Below are 27,826 nucleotides of genomic sequence, written 5' to 3' on the forward strand. Positions count from 1 at the left end.
GCAAATTTGGATACAGACATTTTGCAGTGACTAGTTTATGCAGCTGAAGCCAGATGGCATGATCAGTCTGTTTTTGCCTGTATCCATAGCCTCGTGTAAAGCCAAAATGCACAATGAGCGGTGGCTGTAAAAAGTGTATATTGCTGGCTAACAGCACAACTCAGTGCGTTCATCAAAGCATGACAAGCTGAAAAAAGAAATGGACATTGTTCTTACCAGAGCGTGGAGGTTGTTTATGTGTGAATTACACAAAGCGTCAGCTGCATCAAGTCTTCCTGTTATTTATTCACTGAATAGTACAAGCAAGAAACCTTAGCTAGAAATGCGGGTCAGTAAGCAACCAAAAGAATGACTGTGTCATACACATTGTACAATGCTGTGGCATGTTCTAATTACATTTGATTAATGGGTTTAACGACCCAAAGCAACACTGGGCTATGACAGACGATGTAGCGAAGGGCTCCGACGTGATCCAATAATAAGGACATGCCCATGCTGCAGTGCAGCAAAGCACCTACACAAGGTTGATGAGTGAAACAAGACCTTTCATTCTGGGGCTATACAACTTACTGACCTTGTTGTGCCTACTGGCAATTCATTTATTAATAGTTGCATTTCAAAAAACGACCTCCACTATGAGTCAATCTTCCTTCACTGCACTTCTGCTGTAAAGTACAGTACCTGACCAGCTTTCATAAACAACTTCAAAACTCTTATCCGAATGACTTAAGAAATGCTTTTATCTTCCAGTGCACACTTTTTCACTTTGACCAACCGTCTAACTGTATGGCCTACACATCAAACTCTTCCTCCACGTTCCCACAAGCTCAGCAGGTGTATGAGAAGCAGTAGCTTATCTGACAGAAATGAATAAATAAATTGATCAGAATAAATGACAGAATAAATAAATTGATCGAATTTGTATATAGAACTACCACACCTATGCTCCTCCCCAGTAAAGTATATAAACAGTGAATTTCAGAAAAAATAACATTCAAATCCAAGAGGTCTGAACCCAGGCATTAAGATTTGTTATGAAATGAAATTTAAAGGGACTAACCAGTGGCACAGCAGTGTATTACTAGTACAGTGGAATCTCGTTGATACAATCTTCACAGGAACCAGAAAATAAACCATATCATCCGAAAATCGAATTATCCAACCAAATCGTACTATCGAGAAAAGAAAGAGAAACATATTATCCCGAAAAACGTATTATGCAGAGTCGTATCAACGAAATTCCACTGTACAATCATAGCGTTTGTGTAGCAAATTGACAAGGATTTGAACAAAAGTTGCAACTACAATCAAGGCAGATGAGGACTGTACTGTACATAGCTTGACAGCACACAAGCAGCAAATCTAAAGTACAAGTCAAAACAGCCAATTTTTGTTGACTTAAGAATGGGATTGCGAGTACTGTGATTAAAAAGAAACAAAAACAAAACGGTTACACAGTAAATGTAAATAGCAGTTTATGTAGCTCATAGTGGGCAATGGGATGCATTTTCTTTGAGTCTGGTATACAATCTACAGTGCAGGGTTTCCGTTTTTATTTTCACGTATTAAGTGCTGTAATTATTGTTCAGAACATTGGTCCTGTATGGTGTTGGAAAAAAAATATATATAAGAAGCGTATTTCAGAAAACCCTTACATATCTAGATCTACTCTCAATGACAACCGAGACCAGCAGCCATATTTTCCTTAAATAATTAGTATAATGTTTTGTATTTAAGCAAAAAGCAAATGACAGAAAAGTTAGGCAAGTCTTGGCCAAATTACCTACTATAGTGAAAAAGATATATTTTATATTTTCAGTCTTAAATCTCGGTAGAACTGATATACATATATGTGAAGAAGCTCTAACTATAGAAAAATGCATTTACATGAGAAAGGTGGATATATTTACAAATAATAGGTCACGCTGTTTCTTAACAGGATTTAATGAAAAAAAAATAGAAATACAGTAGTATTTTTAATTTATAAGTGACTGTGCCCTTATCATAAAAGAAATCAGCGTAGTACACTACACCTTCAAATTTGCAAGGAAGGCTTTGCTTTATTTAGTTGAAGCAATATGTGCCAATATAGAATGGCGTCTTCTGCTCACTTCATGAATCTGCACTTACCAAACCATAAAAGCAGTTCTGGGCCGTGATTTTGTAGCGAGGCATTATGACTTATTCTACTCTAGTCATATCATCCACCGCTCACGGCCAGCTGATCCCGTTGATAATGCGGGCGGACCGTCGCTCTGACCATTGACAAAGCGTGCAAAGCGCGAAAAGGCATTATTACCGGAAAGGCATCGCTACAAAATACCGGCCCTGAAACACCTTTCACTGGAGCTGCCACATCTTAATTACTGGAACACTCCCCACTTTTTTTTGTCACAAGTGAGCTTTGTGGTACCAGAGTAAGTCAGGTGCACTATGTGCTATGCCTAGAACGTTCGCATGAGCACATTGGCAATTATGCATGCAAGGTCATCTATGATGCTATTGGACAAGATGGCAAATGACATTTTTTTTTTTTTTTTCATTTTGAAGTCGCAGCAGATGTTTTTAGTTCTGGACCCTCCTTTAACCTACTCCAAGAAACACGAACCACTCATGAATGATTGTGCCTTGCCTGTTCATGCACACAGGAACATGCTTCAGCCTCCAGTACAAGGAAACTGGTGAATAGTGGCTTTTATTTTCAGCAATAATACAGAAGTAAATCTTGTGTGACAAAAAGAGATCAAAGTTTGTAGAGTATCAAAACCCAGTGATGGGCTAATAAAAGAGCCCCTTTTAAGAAACACAACATGCTGTCATGAAAACATGCCAATGTATAGCTATGGTCAGTAACAGATCAAGAATGCAGCAGCAAGTGCCTTTCGAAGGGGATGTGTACAAATTATGCCCGCAAATCATCTTGCCTTTTTTTTCTTTCCATCATCATTTTTGTATTGTGGGGACACTAGACTCTCTCACGTTCCCTGATGTTGTTTTCCCCGCATGGCTCTTGCGTCTCCTAGAATCCGGCTTCCCCATATGGTGTAGACCGCTTATAACGTAAGTCGCCGGAGTCGCGAATATCCACACTATAACCAAAGCAACAATTTTCAAGGCCCGCACATATGCAAAACATGTGCATCGAGCCGTCACGCGTATGTGACAGTCGAGGAATGCGGCTAGAACGTTTGCATTCAATTTACAGTCGAATCTCGTTAATTCGAACCAAATCACGCGGCGGCGCCTCACGCCGGCATTGCTCCGGCACCGCCATAGAGTAAAAGCTTAAGAGAAACCCCTCAATGTCGCGCGCGAACGAAAAAAAAAATATGCGGTGGAAATTTCACCCTCTCTCAAATGGCAAGGTCGCCGATTCTGCGTTGGGCCGGAACATGCGTGTACGTGCTGACGTCTCAGCCACGCGTAGAAAATGGTAGTGAACCCTTCTTTCTCTTTTATGCTTCCTCTACTTTTTAGTCACGTGTTGACCTTGCACGCTGCGGCTACGGCGCAGAGGGAAGCAGCGGCGCTGTCCTGTCCCAGGCTGGCCAACGAAACTGCCCACGCCGGCAAACGCCCGCTTCCCGATAACGGCAGAAAACGAAACTTCGGGGAGCTGGCGCCGGGCCGGCTGAAGCAGCGGGCGCGCACGGTGACAGTCGAAAGTGAGGGAGCTACGAGGGAGGGCGAGGGGAGCCACCGAAGCGGCGGAGTTGCCGAGGCGAAATCTGCTTCCCTGCCGCCCTCCTCCCTCACATTCCACGGTCTCCGCGTGCGCTCTTCGCTGTGATGTGCCGGCGCCGCCCGCTCCCTGAAGTTGCGTTTACTGCCGTTATCGTGAAGCGAGCGTTGGCCGGCGTTGGCAGTTTCGTGGCGCGATGCGCGCCATGATATTTCACGACTCACACTCAAGATTCTGGTTTCAGCCTCACTGGCTGTTCGTTCGCACCACGTGCCCTTCTCCTCCACTTCGTCTTTCTTCCTCGAGCACTCATTGAGGCGCCCGTTTGAGGGGAGCGTTCGCCGTCTCCGCTGACTTCCGTACTCCCAGGCAGCCGCACTGTAACCGGTATTTCGTTTCCCGCAACTGCACTATAAGTGGTACGTGTATACATGGAGTGCTATGGGAAAATTAACGGGAGTCTGAAAAGACCGCACTATATCCGGTCCTGCACTATAAGCGGTTACATTATAAGTAGTCTATACTGTAGCATGTGCAATGCCAGAAGTCGGTGTAGTTGCACAGTGGTACGAGAGATGGCGCCTGTGTTCCAATGCTAGTGCCACATGATGGCATATATACTTGGGTGAAAGAGGAACTTTTTTCTTTCCTCTTTGGCTGCGGGACCTTGCTCAATGGTGCACTCCGTGGGACCGACCCACAAACACCTTCCCCGTAAGACTTCACCCGCGGACGACTTTGGCATGAGTGTTCAGCATGGGGCAAACCTATTCACTTGATATCCTTGCATGGTGAGTCAAACCCCCTCTATTCCTCAGCGTGTTCCATTCGCAATGTAATTTGGTTCAGTTAGCTGGCTTAAAGTATACAAGGTACAATAAATGCCCTTTTGTTTGTTTGCACTACCATGTGCTGTCGTTCCTGTCCTGTAGAGCACTTGAGACCCCTCAGTATCTATGTCCCTGCCTTTGCTTTCCTCAAGCAATTCGCCCCTGTGAAACTCCTCACCCAGAAGAGGGAGCTTTTTGTTTGTCAGAGGCAAGTGACACCCACATCAGTGAAGGGATCAGCTGGGCATTCGTGGTGTTTTTCGGCAGTGCGATGGTGTTGGCAAGGGGCACTTTGTACAGGTGAACAGTCAAATGGCCTATTCAAATGACCCGCTTTTGCTGCAAGCTGTCTTTTGCATCCTCACATTGGGAAATTTTGGCTGCTTGTGTGCGTGGTGCATGACTGCGGCATGCCCATCATTGCTGAACAACTGGTGCAACTTCTCTTCATGCTCATGGATTTGTAAAGGAACCATTTCTTAAAACGAAGAGGGATCAAAGGCAGGTGCATCATGGGTTTTTGGGAGGAACCTATCCTGCATTCTTGAGTTGTCACTGACTAAAGTGTGAATTTACAGCAATGCTAGAAGGCTTATTACAAAAATGACACACAAAGGGTTGAAAGAAAGAAACAATACCTTATAACAAATCTTATGCAATGCAAAGGAATTCATGCACTGAAATGGTATGTCAGCTCTATTATACAGCTTTCAACTCAAAAAGAAGTGAGAGCAATTAACTCCAATACCATTTTACTGGTCATGAACCTTCCGTCATCATTTGGTATAATAACTGTCCTCTGTTGGGTAGCTGTGCCTCAGCAACTGATTCGGTTTCAAACAATTCAACATACAATTGCACACAATTCAAACAACATGACATTTTTTACTGTCTTCCACTCATCTTGAATTTAAAGAGCTCTGCTCATCCATTACATGCATAGCTCAACTAATGTCAAAGACTGTATAAAGAAGGGCTGCACAACATACGAGTGAATTTTTAGCGGTCTGCGGTCGAGTTAGGACTCCCATGGTGTGCTGGTTCTTCAATCTGAGCAAGAGCACATTAAAAAAAAAAAGTTTGTTGCCAAACACGATACACACCATGGACATTCAGTAGAACAACTACACGGTATGAACCGTTTTCGGTGCGGTGTGGGGGCATAGGATCTTTTGATGGAGCAGAAAAGAAAGATGCACTACCACTAAATGTGCCTGTCAAATTGCCAACAGCAAGACTGCATTATTTGCGCATGCGGTTTTCCAATATTTCTTTATTGTATGATTGTGGATGGCAGCACTTGCAAACAGATGCTTTTGTTGAGTGTGTGTGGAAGACTGTGACTACACACTGCAAGTTGCACTCCATCTACCTGCACTCTTCACCGGAGCTAAAAGGCATGCAAAAGCAGCATCCCCTCCAAATTTATGGGAATGTTGCTAAAAACAAATACAGAGAGATCACTAACAATGTCCTGAAACTGATGTCTCCAGAAGCACCTACGCCTATGTGGATACGCTCTCTTTGATGACTCTAAACAAGAGCTGACTTCCATCTTCAATAACCAACACGACATTAAAAAATGTGCTATGGAAAGCAACAAGTGTCATGACACCAAACAGACAGTCTTTCTGCAAACAATAGATGCAACGTCTCCCACTAACGTACAGCCTGTGTGGCTACCAGAGAAGCTGGTTTTAGCCCTTGCTGGTTTTGAGTTGTGCAGCCCTGGTAGTACAGTATACTTTGCGCCATTTAGGGCTATGAACTACAAGAAAGATGTGATCAGCTGCATGGAACTATATGTACACTGTGAACTGTCATTTAATAGAGGCAGTTTCAAAGCGTTTTTAAATGTTTTCACAATTTGATGCTGATGTAATGGTCAATGTTAGTCATAATTGAAATGCGTGATCTCAGTATGCTCCCCATCTCGGCATTAAAGAATGGTGCTGCTTGTGGCCCAGTTACATATGCCACTTTTCACAGTTTTCTGTAGTACCACGATAGGAACCTTGATTAGCTGCATGAAAACTTGCACAAAAATAGAGTGCTCCTACCGGTGACATCTGCCCTTCGAATGGCATCGAATCACACCACGACTGCTTTAAGCATTAGTGAAGCTCTCCCATACCATTATGGCAAAGTTTCATGACTACATAAAACAAATATTAAAGAACCTTGGCAATTTTTTGCAAACAAGGTTCATCAGGCTGCTATCTCCACTTGCTTCTGTACCTCAGCATCGAGGCTTCAAATAAATTTTAAATCAGAAGTAAATTATTTCAGTGCATTGCAATACAGTGCAGTCATTTTATGATACTACTTGTAATTGCTAAAGTTTATTATAGCAACAGGCTTTCTCTATTATATGACATATTCAAGATGTATGAAATCTGGCTGCATACAAAAACAGATGGTTATAACAATCAGATTTCCAGGTTTTGCTAAGATTGTTAGAACGGATGGCATGGTACATGCATGACACTGTATGACGATATGCTTCTGAAATTTAGTTACGGTTACACAAGTACATTGGTGCCCTAAAATTTGTACTACTTTATATACAAAATACTGTGGACTGGATTTATGACTACAAAGTCCAGGTGAAAAGGTCAGGCATAAGGCAGTACACAAATGTCACCAGGCCCATCAAGGGACACATTGCATATGACACAGTGATGACAGGGCCGTCAGGGCTGCAAAATAAGAAAAGAACAGAATGAGGGAGTGTCACAAAAGAGCGCGTAATCCAAGCGTGCGCCGCGAGTCACGCAAGCGAGCGAAAGAACACGCCGGCCCCGCGGCAACTTCAACAGAGGGGGAGAGCACATATGTCTCAAACAGCAACACGAACAACGGCGCCTCGATGTCTAGAAGAGCATTGACGAAGCGACGTTAACCAGAGAGGGAGAGAGCACACGCGTGCACCGAGACACCTTCTCACCTGGCGAGTCGAGAGAGATAACTACAGCGTGAGCGTGCGCCAACAGCATGAGTCATCACCCCCCCCTCGACAACACTCCGACAGCGGCGGTCGAAGTTACGAGAAAAGACTCGAAGGTTCCCAAGCTTTGGCCATGCTACCAGATCACGACTCCGATAGGAAAGTTCGAGAACGCCTGTGGAAGCTATATAACTGCCGTGCGAGAATCCACAGTGGAGTTCAGAGGAGTTCAGTCCGCACCGGTGAAGTGATATAACGTGAAGACCGAGCGTCTGTAGAAGGGGATTCCCCGGCAAGCTAGTCGACGAGTTCATCGAGCGTCTGCATTTCCGGAAGAAGTTCCTTCTTCGAGATTTGTCCCGAGCTACGCCGAGATCGTCTGACTCCAAGACCAACACTGGTGAATACGATTGGACACTTAGTGCTCCTTTTTATTTTGTACTTTACGTGTTGGACTCTTAGTGCTTGTCGTTAATTATTTTCTTGTGTTTGTTAATACCCATCTGATTTGTATTGTGTCTAGCCTAAGTGTGCAAGTGTGTGTGTAACTGCCTTGTGTGAAGAATATATTTTGTTGTGTTTTGACAACTCTGGGCTCTGACTCGGTCTTTGGACAGCAACTGGCGTTCGCTGGCACACCAGAGGGCCCATTCTTAATTGTCCTTGCTTTCATGGGATTATTTTCGGAAGCTGATAAGTCGGCTTTGGAATTTGGTCCGGCGTCTGCGCCTCATTCATGGGGTCTGTGACAGGGAGGGAAAAAGGCACAACTATTGTAGAAAACATCTCACACAGATGACTATGACAACAGTGGATCACTTATTGATAAAACTATTTTGTGTGCAAAGTACCAGCCGCAGTTGTACTCTGTACAAGGGACAAATAAACACAAATAAGTGTATGAATAAATAATTTCATGCAATAAGAACACAAGCTCAAAACAAAGAATGAAATGCAAATGCATTACATGTACATGCCAAACATCTTTAGGAAACATAGAGTAATGAGACAGGAAGAACAAAAGGAGTTGTTCCATTATAACTTCATGTGAACGAAGAAGTAGTGTTAGTTTTGTTAACAGGTTGATGATGCATTTATACAATGTGCAAGTACAACACAACACCATGAGGCCTGTTCAAAATGAAGCCAAACTTTTGCTATGAAAAATTTACTTTGTTTAACAATTGCCTTTGTTATATCCTTCCCCTTGAAGTGTGCTGATCCCAGTGGCTCTTCTATTCTTGGAAAGCCTCCTGAAACTCATTTTCTGAGATATGACGCAGTTCTGATGAATTTTCTTGAATCTCCTCCATTCTTTGAAATAAGTGTCCCTTCATGGTTCAGGGGACACGGGTTGTGGCGACCAAAAGTCGCGAAAAAACTTGATTTTTAAAAATTGCATTGTCGGAATGTACAGCTATTATTGCACCTATATATTGTAATTTTCATACCGATAATGTCAATATTTTAGCCGCAATGACGCCTTATACGACATGTACTAGCTGAATTTCAGGCGAAACTGACGCTGAAACGGCATATTTTCCGAAATGCGCGCCTCCTCTTCCACGTGTGCTAGCGCAGACATCTTGGTCTCACTTGAAAGAGCCGCTTTTTCCCTTCAAATTCCCGCCAGAACGGGCCCCATTCAGCCGTTGGCCACTTTAAAAATGGGCGGCAAAAAAAAGGTACTAAAACGCCCTCCTATTCGTCACATGGCACACGTGACTTGAGCTTGCCTCCCGATCGGTGGAACTGCATGGCCATCTTGCCCCAGTGTCAGCGAGCAAGCGTGCCGCGATGTCAAAAACGGAGCGCAAATTTCGCACGCGGCACAACTTTGGTTCTAAAAAAGTGCGACGGACGCTCATCGAAAACTTCAAAGAACGCTGCTCGACGCCGCAAACTGCCCAGGACGCCACAACCTCAGCGTCCGATGACCAAATCGTCGATGCAGCAATGGTAGGCCTAATGACCGCATCGGCTGCTGTGGATACTGCGATTAAAACTCCGTCTGCCTTGGTGCCAAGCCTTCGACCTTTGCTCACGTAAGGCAAGATACAATCTACCAGCAACCCTCTGAGCTGGAGGAGGAAGCGCCGAAAGCCAAAGCGAAGCTATCGGCGTTATCTTCCGCTCCAACGATGGAGAGGAAACGCGAGTTCGTGGGTGACAGTACCGACAATGCACTTCGCCCGGCTGATGGGACTACGTTTACAATTGTGGATTTGAGTGCCGTGAACACTTTATTAACGTTTGCAACGTGCAAAATCTGCAGTGGTGCATTAGAAATCGTCCGAGACGAGCGGGAATACGGACTCGCTGTGAAGCTGTCTTTTATGTGCGCGAACTATGGAGAGACTACGTCAGTGTGGAGCTCGCCGTGCGTTGATAGTACTGAGCGAATGAACCCCTTCGCTGCGAACGTCTTGGCTACGCGTGCCATGCAGGCAACGGGGAACCGACAGACCGCGTTCAATGACATTTTTTAGTTGATGGGCATCAGCCGTCGGGCTCTTCATACGAAAACGTGGCTGAGCTACGTCAAGACGAAGCTGATGCCCGTGGCCGATCGCACGGCGCGTAATCTGACGAGCGACTGCGCGCGGTTGGTTCATGAACTTTACGCCGAACTGAACGTGGGTCACATCGGGAACATCGCGGTGTCGTATGATGGGTCATGGATGACCCGCGGTCATACGTCCCATATCGGCGTCGGCACCGTGATCGAGTTGTTCAGCGGACTTGTGCTCGACTTTGTTGTGTTGAGCAATTTCTGTGCTGGGTGCGAGTCGGGGCCTAAGGAGAGTGACCCTTCTTATGGAGCGTGGAAGGATGGCCACAAGTGCCAGAAGAACACTAATAAGAAAGCTGGGGAGATGGAGGTGGAAGCTGCCCTCATCCTTTTCAGGCGATCACTGGAGCGGCACAATTTGCGGTATACAACGGTACTTTGTGACGGGGACAGCCGCAGTTATCTTGCTTTACAGGGTGATGAAGTGTACGGGTATATCCCAATTGAAAAAGAGGACTGCGTGAACCACACGCAAATGCGCATGGGGACGGCTTTGCGCAACTTGGTGGCAAAACACAAAGGCCCTGGACATGAGAGTCTTGGTGGAAAAAGCCGTTTGACAGCAGACCTAACCTCCAAGCTAACCTCTTACTATGGATGGGCTCTCAAGACCCACAAAGGAGATGTAGACGCCACTCAGAGCAATGATGGCCACATATCATCACATTACATCAAACGATGATGTGGCTAATCACACTCTTTGTCCACCAGGCCCAAACTCCTGGTGCAAGCAAAATGCTTCAGTGGCCAAGGGTGAGCCTGTTCCAAAACATCCTCGAAAGCTTCCTCCTCATGTGTGTCAGGCTTTACTTCCCATATATATGAACGTCTCCCAGATAAGAAGCTGCTTCAACGCTGCCCCCCCCCCCCCCCCCCCAGCATGGGAAAACGCAAAATAACAACGAAAGCTTGCATTCAATGATCTGGGCACTAGCGCCAAAAGACCGGCTCGCTTCTTTGTTCATGGTGGAGGCTGCTGTGGCAGAGGCAGTATTAAAGTTTAATGCAGGCAATGCAAGGGCCTCAGGGGACATAATGAAAGAACTGTGTTTAAATCCGAGCCAGCAAAGTCGCAGCCGCATGGCCGAGAAAGATAGGCGTCGAATGGCAGCATCAGCTAAGAAGCGCAAAGCAACAGAAAACTCTCGCCAGTCTCTGAAAAGGTGGCACACATGGGGTGGAAGTCAGCAGGACTATATGCCTGGTGCCTACTGAGCTGTTCCAGCTGTAAATTTGTAAATAAAAAAGGTTTTGCATGTTTTCTCACTTTTCTCAAAACTTGTTTTTGGGTGACTTCACCAGATTGTCGGAGTGATATCTCATGATCTAGAACAGCTAGAGCAATAATTCTTTCTTTAGCAGACAGCCTAATCTGCATATTACAATGTTCTGAGAGCAGAATTTTACATTTCTGCACATGTATATTTTAATTTTATTAATTTCTTTTGTTGTGGTAGCCATAGGACAAGGAAAGAAATTTGATCACCTGCAGAATGGCTAATTATTATTTAATTTCAAAACTTTTTGCAGCCTTGCAGTTATTGCATATTATAGTATCTAGCTATGAAATAATATGCCCTTTCTACTGAGTAGTTTATTTTTTTTTTTTCATTTTCTCCGAAAACAATAGAGTGCCAGATTTGTGTATCTCCTGAACAAATGTACCTACAAGAAAAATTATTGCGTATTTGAAATCAGCACGAAAAACTAAGCAAACCTGTTTATTTTCATCAGATTTGGCCATAAGATGCAAGACATAATCTCCACAACCCATGTCCCCCCTTAAGCTGTAGAAACAAGAAGTCTGTGGGAGCTACGTCATGAGAATAGGGCGGGTGAGGAACAATGGTTGTGTGTGATGCTTGGCAAAATAGGTGCAAACGAAAGGTGAGGCATGAGCTGGTGCATTGTCATGAAGCATCAGTGTCTGGGCTCTTGACAACTCAAACCTATTCCAGCACACAGCATCTCTAACACCCCAGAATGTCGAGGTACAACTATTTGTTGACCACTGCCTTCTTGGCACATATTCAAAATGAACAATGCCTTTGTAGCAAAAACACAAGTAACATCATTTTGATCGGTAGACTCATTCTTACTTTTTATGGGTAGGGAGATTCTTTATCCACCCACTGTGATTGCAGCCTGGTCTCAATGTGATAGGAAAAAATTCATATGTTGTGCCCTGTGACCATTGTTAGCAAAAAACTTTCACTATCATCTGCACAGGAAGCTTCTGCACAGGAGGCTAAGTGCTGTTTTTGTGTCAGTGAACAAATGAGGCCCAAACTTTGCATTGATGTTACATGTCAAAATTTTGTCAGTCAAGCTTTCGTGGCACGATTGCACACCAATTCCAAATTAGATGGTTGTTGTCTGTTGATGGCAAAGGTTCTATAAGTGTGGCATAATCACAGACGCAGGTTCTGACTTCTTGTACCATTCATTGCACTGTGTTCGACTCATGCAGTTTTGTAAGCTTGACCAAACAGCTCGACCGTCTCCGTGACTCTTTTCTATTTTGCAGCAAAACTGCACACAAACACACTCTTCCTCAAGCTTCATGTCTTTCACTTTGTCCAAATTGAAGTTCACCAAAGTGTTATATTCTAGATTGGTTACTTTGTAACCACAAAGGACAGGCACTGTACCATTGCCTGTTTCATTCTTGTCCGTGTCATTTTTGCGCTGTGTTACTTGATAAATAAGCCCCTTTCCTAATTGTCAAATGTGCTTATTTACCCAACAAATGGCAACACCAGTCATGGTGCAAATGAAGACGAAGTGCTAGCTGCGCATGCTGGGGGCTTGTCTCTTGTGAATGGCTTCATCGTGAGATTGATGAGTAGATTTTCAATGTCATAAGACAAGCAAAGTGTGCTTGTACGCACCAGTTGAGCGAAAACTAGCGCGCCATTAGTAGCTTGGCAAAATGCCCCCTCCCCCTCCCCCCTCATGGGAAGCTGGCTTTTCAATTATGGCTGTATAAACGTACACTCGCCAACTGAAGAACACAAAAACAACAGATTGACGTTTCGGCACCCAGTACGAGTGCCTTGTTCAAAATGAACGAATGCATGGTGATCTTTATTATATATGCGTCGGTATATTGAAAAGATTCCAACTTCAACTTGAGGGACGCAAACTGTCGAATCTTGGTTACGGTGGACCGTTCATGCTTTTCGCGAAGTGCAATGAAGTCTAGGGTTTGACGAAAACTCGTCTGCCGAGGAAAGAAAATGGCTGTATAAGTACACTCGCCAACTGAAGAACACAAAAACAACAGATTGACGTTTCGGCGCCCAGTACGGGTGCCTTGTTCACAATGAACGAATGCATGGTGATCTTTATTATATATGCGTTCGTAACATATATAATACTGACGCATATATAATAAAGATCACCATGCATTCGTTCATTGTGAACAAGGCACCCGTACTGGGTGCCGAAACGTCAATCTGTTGTTTTTGTGTTCTTCAGTTGGCGAGTGTACATTTATACAGCCATGTTCTTTCCTCGCCAGACGAGCTTTCGTCAAACCCTAGACTTCTTTTCAATTATGAAATGCGTCTATTATGCAAAAAATGACATAGTCTCATATTGCATATTAACTACACACAAAAAGAAATACACCCATAAAAGGAAAACACAGTCTACCTAACTGCAAATATATGCCACAAAGGAAGCCAGCTAAGTTCTTCAAGACGGAAACTCTAGCGGAAATTTCGTCCTGTCTAAGGACTATGATTACTGAAAAACCAGTGTGGAACCAAATAATTTACATAAAAAGTTTGTTGGATATTATTATAGGATGAGCAACTACAATGTCACAGAAAGCAGGATACCTTATAGATAACTGTCCTTATTTGTGTGCTACTCTTGATTTTTATTATTGAGGCGATAGAAATACAGATCATATTAACTCACTCACCTGTCCCATGGCAGTGGTGGCTCAACTCCGGGGATTCTACTGTTGTAGTGAACCATCATAAATGTTGTGACAAGAATTCCAATTCCATATAAAGTAGCTCTCCAAAATTGATCTGCGAGTTCATGTCACAAAAGTAAAGACAAAAGATTATTTAATACAGAAAAAATAAATGCTTTCTTCCCTACAATTACCCAGCATAGAAGTTATATCCTAAGTTGAACGCTCAGCAAAACTTCAAAGTGATAAAAAATACAGTGCAATAATTTGTTGTGGTTCACTTGCCCACATTGTTTTTTAGTAAATCTTCGGTGGTCTAGCCAATCAATTTAAAAAGTGATTCCCAAAAGTGATCATTTCAGTGACCAGTTCCTAATAAGTGTGAACTACAGAGTTGCACTCAGACATTTATGTACTGGTGTAAATGGGAACTGGATATTTGGCTCATTAGTTTACACAATCAACTCAGCATAATGACAACACACAGAACTGCTACGTGTCTAAAGATCAAGCAAGCAAGACTAAATATTACATTAAGCAATATATAACCCAATCTAAAAAAAAACTATAAAAAGACGCGAGTTGCCATCACTAAACTCTACTATTACAGCATTAATAAGAAAACACTGTCGACCATTACCTGCAGATGCGATCGAATTCACCAGCTCTTCGAAGTATGAGTAGATGTTGTGAGTTCGAAGACCATTTTCTAGAAAAATAATAAGAAAATACCAAGCAAGCATTACGATTTTTCATAGTTCCAAGTATACAAATATGTAATATCTTAAGCTGGAGCCAAACAACTTAGCCTTCAAGTTCATGGGCCAGGGCCCCCATTGTTACAGTTGCCTGCCTGGTGTAGTCACACATGTTGGACAATATGCACTAATATATCAAAACCATCAAGTTAGCAATATAAGGATGGCAAAAAATATGCTTTTACCAGTACTGGAGCAAATTCTCATTAACCCTTTCAGGTGCTGTGTATACCAAGATTGTGCATCAACAGCAAAAGCATTTATGAAAGTAATGATATTTAAAATGTGTCACATACATCTTGAAACACTTCCGACTGCAACTGGCTGTAAGTTTGAATAACATGTGAAAAATGATTTAGTAGAACGAATGGGAAGGTAGACAGTTGGGCATTTTTGCTCGGTGCGAGTATGTCATTGTATACAGCTGGTTCACTTTCATTGGTTACCACATTGTGTTGCATCGGGCATGATGTTCAAGTGGCTGGATAGGTGCTTTTAAAGTCTTCTAGACATGAAATAGTTGATGTTCTCATTTCTGATGTTCCTGTAGTGAGCTTTTGGTTGGAGTCCATATTCTGTAAACTTGATACACTCGCTAAAGAATCGAGAATTCTCAATCAATTCTGCAGTTGTACGCTTTTTATGATTCAGAAGATGTAAGAAATGCGGTGAAAGAAAGTTTTAAACCAACAGATTTAATTGGCGCCTGAAAGCGTTAAGCTTGGCATAAGTTTATGCACAGATACGCTCAGATAGGTCTAACCGAAGAGAAATACTCCTAGCATGTAGGACTCCCGGTGTTGACCTAGTAACGCACTGCACTTTGAGCAGACACATTTCTGGTGTAATGAGTGCAACGAATTTAATCAAGGAAACGTAACGCTTACAAGAAACACGCATATTAGAGGGAGGTTTAAAGCTAAACGAGTTTTCAAACATGATCGCAGGCCCAACTGAACACAAGCATGCCGTCCGCTCTCGACTACTTCGATAAAAAGCTGCTGCACGTAGTCGCACCTCATATGAACAGTCTCACAATATCAATATGAAGAAAAGCGACATGCCACCTTTACTGTAATAGACGACAGTGTGGACGAATATGAGGAGAACTACCACCAGTAGTCCGGCAAGTGGGACATAGCGACTCGCACGGTCCGAGAAACTCGAATTCACGACATTGCAGCTGTCACTAATATTTGGCGAAGTTTTACGAGGCATCCTTGCCAACCTTACGCACTGAGCTCCAGTCACATTATTGTTTCAATCACGGAAAACACTGCCAAAAAAAACACGCCGAGCGACCACGTACACCGTGGACCCGCGTTTCCAACGAAAGCGTCCCGCAGCGTCCTGTTTGTATACTGCTACAAGCCAGAGCCAAAGCCAAAGCATGGCCAAAGCATTCTAAACATCCGTTATCTGTCCATTGCATCATGGAGGTAAAAATTTTTCCTTCCTCCATGCATTGCATGCCCATTCACCCTTCGCTCTCCCGCCGAAAAATAAGAAAAAAAAAAAAAAAAAGAAAGGAAGAAAGAAACACTTTTGGCTGTCTTGCACTGCATCTTTCTGTGGTTAAATCAAAATTTAAATTGAAGTCTTGCATTGATTCCTTGCCGTCTGCTATGGGCTACGAGGCGATTTCACTCGTTTGTTGCCGTGTTGGATACTAGTGCGCGCTGTTTGCGGTTGATGCTATGTAATTTTTTGAACATTGACAACCTAAAATAATGTGTTGCTAACCAAGGCCTTTTGTGAAGTCCCACCTGGCCATCAATCCTAACAAGGCACGCGATCGGTTCAACCACCCACCCTAGTTCAGTCACAAATTAAATAAATAAATAAATAAATAAATAAATAAATAAATAAATAAATAAATAAATAAATAAATAAAGTTAGCTCACTCTAATAGGGCACTGCGTTCTTATAACTGTTCGCTTTCCGAACCGTTATAAGATTGCGCCGAAAATTGTCTTCCCCTGGCGGCGTCAATCAGCGTGCCTTCTAATTTCACTAGCTGCTCCAGGCCAGGCTGATCGAAGAGTGGCCGCATTTCGCTCGCAATGCGGTCGATCGCCTCAAAGTATTCTTTGCACAATGCTGCTTTGGGATCGAGCGCAACTGGCGGGAGAGACGTACTGGGCATCTCAAACCTCATCGGTGGCTTTGTAGGTCTTCCACTGCGACGCTCTACATCGACCAGTTCTGGCGGTGCTGTGCTTATACTATAGTGAACTAGAATCTAGAACTAGTATATTCTAGTTCACTATAGCTTATACCGACGAGAGGAGTAAAAATGCGATTCAAGACCTCACATGTCACGACGTCCACGGCTGCAGAGCTCACGGCTCTGCGCAGTGCACTTCAATTTATATACGCAGAGAGTCCTGGTACATGGGCCGTGTTTTCCGACTCGAGACCGGCTTTACAAAGTATGCAGGCAGTTCTCCGACGTGGAGCTCACGAACAACTAACGTACGAAATTGTCAAACCTCACCACGACGTCAAACAGAAAGGCCACGAAATTATTTTCCAATGGCTACCTGGCCATTGCGGGATCAGTGGAAACAATCTCGCAGACAAAGCTGCCCGAGAGTCACATCAAAAACAACACAGCGTTCCCATTCCTCTTTCCAGGACAGACGCTGGAAGGCAGCTTCGTCACCTGGCACGCAAGCTCTCTTTAACAGAGTGGAACACCCCAAATATAAGGCGCACCGGGCTACACGAACTGAACCCTTCGCTCCAACTCCGACCTCCACCCGGGATTCACCGACGTGAGGCATCGCTTCTATACTGGCTGTGGTTGGGAGTGGCTTTCACGAAGGCGTACTGTGCTTTGATTGGAATGACCGAAAGTGCTACGTGCGACGTCTGCGGCAGCGAAGAGAAAGAACATAGAACATTTATAGTGTCACTGCGATCGATTTCAGTCGGAAAGACAAACTTTATCGAAAGCATTGCGATGACTTGACGATCGACCGTTGTCCGTGCAGGTGATCCTTGAAGACCGTCCCCATCGCTCGTCGGCCCACAAAGCTGTGAAGGCACTGTTGACTTTCTTGAGGACCACTGGCCTATGTGAACGCCTTTGAATTACTCAGGCCCTCCGCGTGCGTGCGCGAGCTCACCGTGTCCTCGTAGTTCCTACTAGTTTCCTGCAATACAAGATCTAGGCAATGATTACTACAATGTACATACAGATATATCGGCTCAGAATCACTAATCTTTTTTTTTTTTGCTCCCACAAAATGGCCGGCCATGTTAACTGCCCCGTCAAAGTAATGACCATGGATGTGGAAATGAAGGCCAAGGCGCAAAATTATATCTTTGATGGCCATGTACAGCGCGTCAGCATCTGGCACGTTGTACAGGCCAATATTGGTTTCGTAGACATTGAGTGCCGTGTCAGCCCAATGCACGCAGATAGCAAACTGCTATTCACCTGTCACATCAGTTGTTCCGTCAGCTATTATGCCATAGAGTGGGCTACAAACCGCGTCTCTAACGGCTTCCCGCTGTATCGTGTGGGCTATGATCACAATTAACTTGTTATGCACGTCCCTGCTTATCCATTTGTCACTTAAATTCTTGCCATCCATTTCTTCAATGCTGGAACATCCCCTGACCTTTCATCAAGCAAATCGAGGAGATTCCATCGTATTTAATGTGCCCAATCACAGCTTGGCCCACGCGACACAGGTAGCGGATGGAGCTTACAATGACACGTATAGTGCCGTCCTGGACTAATGTTGCTAGACTAATACCATCAGCACTGCATGGTTCCAGCTATGATCTTAGGCAGGCTGACCTGAACCTAATATTTAAAAATAAAATTTGCACGCCTGAGAAAACTCGATCTCAGTTCCATTTGCGCCTTTGTATATCCTGCACCTCATAGCAGCACACACTGCGCGACTTATCGATTCACAAATTCAAACAAAGTCAGCCTATAACCTGCGTACGTACACAAACTCGCTGACGATCTACAGGTGCATTGCAACAGTCGCCTTATTTCTCCGACCTGCCACGCGGACTTCCCGCAGCTGCAACCGACAACAGCTCACTGGTTCAGGAAAACGGAAAGATCATGTTTTTAACATGACTTTTCATGAGGTTAGTGGCTGCACAGATGTGAACAGATTGCGCAGTTTGAGAACAGAAAGGGCCTGAAGCTTGACCGCGGAGCGAACTTCGTGTCAAATAAACACACACACACTTAATGCGAATAACCGAATCCTTAGCGCGCACAATCGACCACTTACATGCACAAAAAGGGTCAACAATCGTCGCCGCCAAGACGATTCATCCAAATGATCGCACATGCCACACAACTCCATAAGGCATCGCCAAAGATGAAATTCTTGACAGTCCTCTCAGTCTCCCCGTGAATTCACGTGAGCGCTCGCGAGATAACGCAATCCTGGCTAAAACAAACAAACAAACAAACAAACAAACAAACAAACAAACAAACAAACAAACAAACAAACAAACAAACAAACAAACAAACAAACAAACAAACAAACAAACAAACAAACAAACAAACAAACAAACAAACAAACAAACAAACAAACAAACAAACAAACAAACAAACAAACAAACAAACTATTATAAACAGAACAATGCGCATAGGCGGGTCCACCATTATTCATATGGGCAGCAGCGAAAAAAATGTGCACAGCGAGTTTCACTTCGCCTGTTCAACATTTCGTCCTCCATTCTGGGTACATGAAAGAACTAGTTTTGGTTGGTAGCCCAAAGTTGCCAGCATGGTGTTTTCTATTGACCCTTTTCGCGGAGCAGTTTGTTTTAGAGAAACGGGATGGCGCTCACGTCGGTGCGCCATGCCTCTCCTCAGCGACCGCGCACGAATACGAAACCATTACCGCTTTTACCTTGCTTCTGTGCGATCAGCTGTCGGAAATGCAACTGAGTTTTCGCTAACACACTTTGCTCCAATCACTCTTGATTGAATCATGTGGATTGAAGACATGTGTAGTAGTTGGCTGCAAAAATAGTGACTGGCATGTTAAGGAATAGAATGAATCTGTGTGACCAAGTTCGCGGACCGCTGCTGCAACTGTCCGAACGTGTTACCGGCACTTCGTGATGTACGGCTTTCCTCGAGGATACAGAAATTTGCTCATCCGCCAGCATTGTATCGCTAACCTTCAAAGAAAGGGCTTCATCCCCAGAACGTCGGAAAGAGTGAGTACCACTCGTTAAACAATGACAAAGGGCGTTGCGCCGCTTCCTGTCATAGTAAGTTTCGCGCACGTTATCTATACACATGTGTCCCAAATGGCAGGAAAACTTACGGCCACTCTATCGCCGACGTATCAAGAATAAGTGAATGGGCGCACACTTGAATATATGCGCACTGTATACGCACAATAAATGACGGACTACACCTATGGCGCACGAATGGTCGAAGCTGAGTTTTTCTTGACGGTCCACAAGAGTAAGCGAGTTACTAGCTGTAATATATATTCGCTACAAGGTATTACAATGTACAAAACAGCTACGTTGCAAGCCTTGTGCGCAGCAAGAACAAATTTATTGGAACTGAGCGCACCCGCGAGCGATTAGGCAGAAAATAATCAGATAGTGGCCGCACCGAGGAACTTCACTGAGTCAGAAACTGACAAGCCACTGCATCAAAATATTTGCCGAATAAAGAACAAAGAGCAAAACACACTAACCCTGACTGAATTCATAATCGGAATGTTTGGATAGCTTGGAATACACATTTAGCCCCGCTTTAAGAACAAGCACCATATACGCTGCTTGCGCCGTTTGGACATAGCTGAATAAGCTCCGAAAGCGTTTTGCATGTTCTCTGAAGCTGTGATCAAAGCTTCGTGTCATTAGACAGTTTTAGTTTAGCGTGGTTACCGGAATAGCGGGCGTACCGGAATAGCGGGATCGAAGTGCGCATGCGCAGAACGCTAACTGACCCATACCGTTTACCGTGCGCACGCTATTTCTCAGAGTTAACGTTACCGTGTTAGCGTGGTGTACGTAGTGTACGTAAAACATGGCGGCGGTCCCGGTCGCCCGCTTCGAACTGAATTTGGCGTTGTTTTTGTAGAATTCACTTCGTTCGTAGCAAATGACTGCGTAAACGGCTTTTGCTTAGTCTCATGCCGCTTCGCCGAGAGAGTGTTATGGCTAATCTTGAGGAATTTTCGAGATCACTTCTCGTTTCGAATGCGCCTAAGCCTAACGAGAGAGATTTTTTCTGAGATGCGAGCGCCATCTGTCGCTAAAGTCGGGAGATAGGCACGACGACGGCATATGGCCTCTGAGATGGGAGAATTTCGGAGGCTATGGTAGACAGCTTGTACTGCTTGTCTGTTTCGTTGCAGATCGACGGACGTGTGAAGTAAAAATACAACGCGCTCCTGGCTTCCATTGCGCTGCCTATCGCACTTTCCGGACGCACACACACATAGAATTAGGTGCCCTGTGTATGCGAAATTCAAAGCGTAATGGAATAGCGTCCCGCACGTAAACTACACTATCACGCTATACTAAAACTCTCTTTCTGCAAAGTTCGTTTGCGGAACGGTAACGCTATTTCCCGTAACCCCGCTATTACGCTAACGCTAAACTAAAACTGTCTATTCACCTAGTCACCGTCTACGATATCTCCGAAAAACAGAGGTTTTCTAAGCCGCGCCGGCGTCATACACTTCCATTGTAAACGAGGAGGCAACGGAGGCAGTTGAGGCAAGCAATGGACGCGTCACCACGTGATCAAACATGGCAGCGCCCACGGGATTGCCGCGAAAAGGGTCAATACTGCTAACCTTGGGCGATGTTGCGGTCGGTATTTAGTCTCGTGCCTCCGTTGGGCGTCTGCTACGCTCCGGCTAGAATAGCTGTATTTTCATTCGTTTGCTCGAGCTCTGACTGTGTGCTCACGTATAGCACGGCCCTCTCCAATTACCTCGTATATTTTTTTCTAGTGTTAATTTTACCAATGCCAGCATTAGGAGGCGAACAAGCGTTTCGCAGTCGAACGCCTCTATAACGAACGCATCTACAACGAAATGACCTGTATAAAGAAGAATATTTTGCTTTTCTAGAATAAACTATACCGTTGAGAGTCAGTGCACCGTCCTGTTGCTTCTTTCCGCTGTCTGCGTCCCTGGCGCTGTTTTATAATTATATATAAAGAAGGAATAATTCTGTCCAAGTTGTACATGTGATCTATGCGGTGCGCGACCTTTACAACGAAGTGACCTGTATAACGAATGATTTCGGAGGCCCCAGGCACTTCGTTATAAAGCGTTCCACTGTATTTTTAATGTATCTTCCATATAACCACAGTCGCCGCGGTCAGGGACACGATCTCGTAACTCAGTAATAAGACACCACGCCGAGTGAGTAAACTATATAGAGTCTGCGCAGCTTTGTAAACAACACACGATCTCAGGGCTCGTTCGCACAAATTCGCGTTGACTAAGCGGCAGAGCAGTTGAACGCAAATTTACCTTTCGCTCATAATTCTAATCATTTGGTGTTGTAGTACGTCTTTTGATGACAAGAAACTTCTCATAATTTCACTCTCAAGCATTTTATATCGAACATTAATTGCACCCCACTCTGTTATGTTTTGCAATCTTCTATGCTTTACACTATTTTCTTGCAAATAAATTTCATTACCACTTTTCATTGCAAAAATTTTATGTTCAAATTAGCATGATTACGCTTTTTCTGTTCGACGCACTTGAGACGAGCGGAAACCCTTAGGAAAACATCAGTTTATCAGTATAAAAATAAAGATACTATGTTAAAAAAAGGAACGCTGAAAAATTTGTTTTTAAGACAGTCGTGTTGCGTAGAAAATTTTACTGCGCATGTGTGCGTCCCCTCGTTTGTCCTCTTCTATTTAGCGCTCCATCTCGGCCAAGTACTAGCAAACCCATTATTCTCATTTTTTTGTCTTGCTTCTATATACGTATAACGCGCTTACAGAACAAAATATATTAAAAACGATGATCTAGGTATGTTTGGCAATTGACAAAGGTTGTCTCCTGTTCTTGTTACGCGATAGCACTAATTCACGTCACTGGACGAATATCGTTCGCGAAGTGCATGTGACCGCTCACCATGGCAGGACCAAATAAATAATAGCCGGGTTACGCCGAGAAACGTGCAGAAGCCGAGATGAGTCATGGTGGAAGTAATGAAGTTTAATTATCTTGGGGGCACAGCTCAGTACTGCAGTCCATGACTACGTAATTTTGTCTGCGTTGCCCGCTAATTTTGCTCTCCCTTGTACCAGACATTTCATAACCGCCGCAAACTCGTGGATGGACGATTGGTGGTACGCATTGAAAAGTATACGACAGCGCTTCTACGCGAGTTTGTGAAGTTTTCTAGTATTGAATTCAACCCTCTCAGCTTAATGAATTGATAATATACTTTCCTCGTACAATACTTTTGTTTTTCACGAAAAGCGGATAATCTTCCTGTTGTAAGTGAAAGAATCACACGATGTCAGGCAATTGACCATGATATTTAACACTCAGTCACACAATTTATGTTTTCACAATTTATGCATGTTTTCTGAGCACGTTTGGCTTGCACCGCAGCGACCACTTAATTTCTTGAGAATGACATCAAACGTTTTTCGTGGTATGCTTAAAGCGCTGGGCGGCGCAACAAATCTAAGTTGTCTATGGCCAGCAGAGCGTGCGACCGACCACACAGGGTGCACTGGACACTGACAGCGCAGACACGGCAGGCAATGGCCAAGTGCTGCAGTTCATTGTCAAAAAAGGGCGGACATATCATTATGAGTGTGCCACACGGAACAGTCTTGACAAGAAAGTCATGCCGTACACGCACGCGTACGCACTGAGGGCTAGCAGACGACACCAGGAGCAATTCCCAGTAAGCGTGGTTCCTACGGTGACACCGCTTGGTTTCGCAGGGAACATTGTTCCGGAATATTCTGTACATACCGCAGTACAAAACTGTCGACTTACATTAAGTTCACTGACGATTACGATGCTCCCTAATGCGAAATTTGCGCGCAGCTCTGTACGTGTTGGCACTTCGCGATATATTGGCTGGCACGGACAATCTGTCTCGTGCGGCACGTTGCAAACGGAGCGAATTGTGGCGCGACTGACTCGCTAATCTGGAGATCGTGAGAGCTAGCGCGTGGATGACGCGTGGGCACGATTCATAGCAGCCGCCGCCGACAGACCTCCCAGACGAAGCGCACTACTCTGGCGCCATCTCTTAGCCATCGTCGCCGCACTACGCTTTCCTTCTCACCCTTTCGCCATACCCTTCTCCGCTTTCCGCCTCATGGTTACGCTGCACCCTCCTCTCAGCTTTCCTCCTCGCATCTTTCATCCCCCGCTGCGCTCCGCGTTCGCTTTCATCTTTCGCTGTGTTCGTTCGCTCGGTTACGCCGACGCTCGCTCCTGGAACGGGCACCTAAGAGCTGCGCTCTAAAAACTCGAGCAGAGAGGTCGACCGACCGCGTCAGACAGCCTTCACGTAGCGCGGCAGTGAAGTCCCCTGCTAACGTCACACGCGGGAGGGAGCCACTGAAACGTTTCGGGTAAAGCCCCTCTTCATTGAGGGGCTTTAGTTTCGGGGCTAATAGCGGGCCGATGAAAAGGCTTTTAGTCGGACATGCTGCAATTTAGCGTCAGCAATTTCACCGCTCATATTGAGGAGCACGTGGCTAGTGTCTTATACTGACTGGATATACTTATGTAGGGACTTTAGGTATACCTGCGTGCTGGAGCGTATAGACCGTTTCACTGTTTACAAACATAGGCCCTGCACGGCTTCCGGTTTTGCCCTCTGACGTAGCTGCTAAGTGTAACTGGCAAAGAAGCAACCATGCGTTAAAACATAGAAGACTGATAAGGCACGTGACCGGAAGTTTCTTAGGGGCGGCGCGCTCGCTGCTGTTATCGCGAGCATGAAACCGTCTATAGAAGCGCACGCACTCGTCGGAACGCAAAGCGCATGCCCATGGGCAGAGCTTGGCTGGATGCGTCGGGCGTTAGCAAGTCCTGATACAATCACGCGTCTATTATAGTTCACAATCTGTTTTCATCGGTTGTCGTGGCGTCCCTACCGGATGGCGTCAGCCTGTTAAATGCGTGAGCATTTCTATGCCTACCCAATGAGGAAACCCATCCGTCCGTTCGTTCGTCCGTCCGTCCGTCCGTGACGTAAGACGATCGTTTTCAAGACAGGGCCCGCAGCAGCGAGCGAAGTCCCCTTCGTGCTGCCTCACGCTTCAACGCGAACTAAGCGGCGTCCCCATCGCAGATCGCTTTCAATACAGGGCCCGAGTGGCGGGGCAATACGCAGCCGCCGCCAGAGTACGGTTGATCACGCGTTTCATAATGGTTCGACGCGGATGGATAAGAGAGAGAGAGAAAGGTAAAGGAAAGACAGGGAGGTTAACCAGAGGTTATCTCCGGTTGGCTACCCTATACCGGGGGAGGGGTAAAGGGATGCGAAAGGAGAGAGAGAAAAAAAATGTCACAGTTTCGCCCTAAGGGCGAAGCAATGAATGCGATAGCAACACAGCAATGTCATACGAAGTAAGGTGAGCGGCTTTGGTAGCAATATGAATTGTAGTAAACATGAGCTGATTAAGTAAGCAGGTGTGCTGCGGCGTAAGTAGACCGACATGAAGAGAGACTCGATGACCACGAGAAGGCGCGTGTGAAACGGTGGTGTTGATGAGAAGCGCTTCCCGTGGGCAGCGCGTGCGAAGGGACACACCTGTAGCGCTGCACTGCCGACCCGGGCAGCATTGCATGTGTAGCGTGCGTTGGAAAATGTGTCCCGACTATTACTAACTGATTGAACAAGCGTGGTGTGAGCGCGCACAAACAAACATGAATAGATCACACTGAATGACTGCAGACAACGACTGCCAAAACACTGGCAGCAAGCGCATACGCCGCAGCAGCGGGCGAAGGTACGTGCGGTCTATCGCTTCAACGGAAATTGAGCGGCGAATGCACGGCGCATAAAGGTCAGAGCCGTAGTGGAGATAAGCGACGGTGCGAGCGAGCGACGAGCGCGGTTGTTGGCAGAGTAGAAGTGCGCCCCCCCCCCCCCCCCCGCGCTCCCTCCGGCGCTGGCTTCCCGCTTCCTTGCTTGCGCGTGGGTGATTGAGTGCGTTCGCTCTCCGTGATAGCGCGCGTCCCCGCACGCTTCCGCTCGGGCATACGGCGCGCGGCGAAGATTTTATCTATAGGGAACCTCACGGCGACGGTGACGACGACGACGACGGCGATGGCGACGCCGACGGCAGAAATCCGGTTGAAGTGTCCATATAATTGCTATCGCAATAATAAGCAAAAATAAAGAATAATAAAAAAAGGAAGGAAAGAAAAGAAACACACACGCACACAAAAACGGATGGATAAGGCGCTAAAGAGCGATTACGGCCTATAATGATCGGAGCATCAACAGCGCACCTGGCGCCGCACCTGCAGCACTTCGCGTGCGTCATCAATTCACCTTGCGCCACCGTGCGCAGCAGTTCGTGTCGTCGCAGCGCTGTCGTTTATACCGGTCGGATCAAGTTTCATAACATTGATAATGACACCGGGCTGCGTGGAGATGAACAATGTATTACGCATACTTAGACAACTCCCTGAGGAGTTTCTGCGTGATTTTTTTTTTAGTTGCCCGATAAAACTCCTGTAGCGCCTTCTCGCCAGCGTTGGTTTCCTACGGAAGATGAATCAGTTGTTACAGAGCCATCCGCATATAGATATGACAACGTTATTCGCAGCAGCGTGACGTGTGTTGCAGCGCAAAATAGTTTAATGCTGGCACGGAATTTCTTGTTTTGCTTTTTATCTCTGACATGGTCGCAATGATCGACCAGGCAGATAACTTCCGAGGAAGCAGTAAAGGCGCAGATTGAATGGCATGAGGGAGTAGAATAAATCACTTTTTTTTTCAATTACGTTAAGTTGAAAACCCGAGTCAACTTCCATTCCATACGAATGACCGCACGTTGCCATTCCATTCTTTTAATTCCGACAAGGTGTTGGTGTGAAACACGGTACTTGTAAAGAAAACGCATATTATAATGGTTCCACAATGATCTGTGCGCATGTGGGCAACTTTCATGTTATACTACAACACGAAAATCAACAACAGTTAATTTAGTTCGTTGTTGCAAATCCAAACGGCTCTAAACAAGTGCACAATCGCATGATTAGGCGAGGAAGTGCTAAAACAGACACTCCGCTTAAGAAAAACGGCGTGTTGCTTTTATAGAAGAATCCGAATATGGAACTAGTTAGGTAGACTAAAGAAGGCTGTGAGAACTTCGCAAGTCCTCGCTGTAGCAGGCGCACGTTAAGACTACCGAAGGTACAACAAAAACATTTAATTGCTAGGTATACGCTTGTATACAGAAAAATCTCCACACAGACGCATATGCAATGAATGCAATCTGCGTAGAAGCCGTTTAAAAGATGGCGATGCTACTGGCGATAAGTAATGTAAAGTGCATCGTTATGTGCACCGTTTATTTCTGCATAGTTAATGCGAAATATAATGCTGCTAAATGGCTGATGAAGCGTTATAAGCGGTACTGTTACAAATGAACTGTGCTGTATATACCACAAACTGCAAGCAGTACCACGTGTGTTTTAACGGAAGTATAACTATTGTGTTCTATTGTGTTCGAAAACCTGCGAAAACAAAATGTTCACCGACTGCTTTGTCTCTGAGACTGCACTTACCCTGCTTCTTTTCGTTCATCTGGTTCAAATTCACTGTGTGCCACGAACAAGATGAGAGCTGTTTAGTGTCGAAAAAACAAATAGAGAAGATACGAGAAACCTACGCGTGCAACGAGCACATTACGAACAGAGAGAAGAGATAAAAGTTCCTAGGGCCGATTTTTTCAGCCCGGGCCCGTTTTTACGTGGGGCTGCCCGTCCGAGCCCGATCAAAAGTTTTATGGCGAGACCCGGGCCCGACCCGGGCCCGGAAATAATCTACGGTACCCGCCCGAACCGGCCCGCCACCCCTTTACCTTAGGCCCGAGTCCGGCTGGAAACCAGCCCGAACCCGGCCCGAGATCGAAA

At 45.2% G+C, this 27,826-nt stretch overlaps 1 protein-coding gene across 1 annotated transcript; it reads right to left on the minus strand.

The window, feature by feature from the left end:
* Positions 1-2,677: 2,677 nt before the first annotated feature.
* LOC125947409 (uncharacterized) lies at positions 2,678-16,027 on the minus strand. The gene is made up of 4 exons (XM_049672081.1): positions 15,785-16,027; positions 14,600-14,668; positions 13,963-14,074; positions 2,678-7,211 (listed from the first exon to the last, which is right to left on the minus strand). Exons 1-4 carry the CDS (start codon positions 15,933-15,935, stop codon positions 7,106-7,108), a joined length of 438 nt encoding a protein of 145 aa, XP_049528038.1. The 5' UTR covers positions 15,936-16,027; the 3' UTR covers positions 2,678-7,105.
* Between the last annotated feature and the right edge of the window lie 11,799 nt (positions 16,028-27,826).

This window comes from Dermacentor silvarum, chromosome 1 (assembly GCF_013339745.2).
Source record: "Dermacentor silvarum isolate Dsil-2018 chromosome 1, BIME_Dsil_1.4, whole genome shotgun sequence".
NCBI lineage: Eukaryota > Metazoa > Arthropoda > Arachnida > Ixodida > Ixodidae > Dermacentor > Dermacentor silvarum.

Excerpts from the sequence above, each read along its gene's own strand:
- LOC125947409 (XM_049672081.1), bottom strand. The coding sequence starts at position 15,935 with ATGCCTCGTAAAACTTCGCCAAATATTAGTGACAGCTGCAATGTCGTG. Across the intron at positions 14,669-15,784 it reads TGTCGTCTATTACAGTAAAG|AAAATGGTCTTCGAACTCAC; the intron begins GTGGCATGTCGC and ends TTATTTTTCTAG. Across the intron at positions 7,212-13,962 it reads CCACCACTGCCATGGGACAG|CCCTGACGGCCCTGTCATCA; the intron begins GTGAGTGAGTTA and ends CTTATTTTGCAG.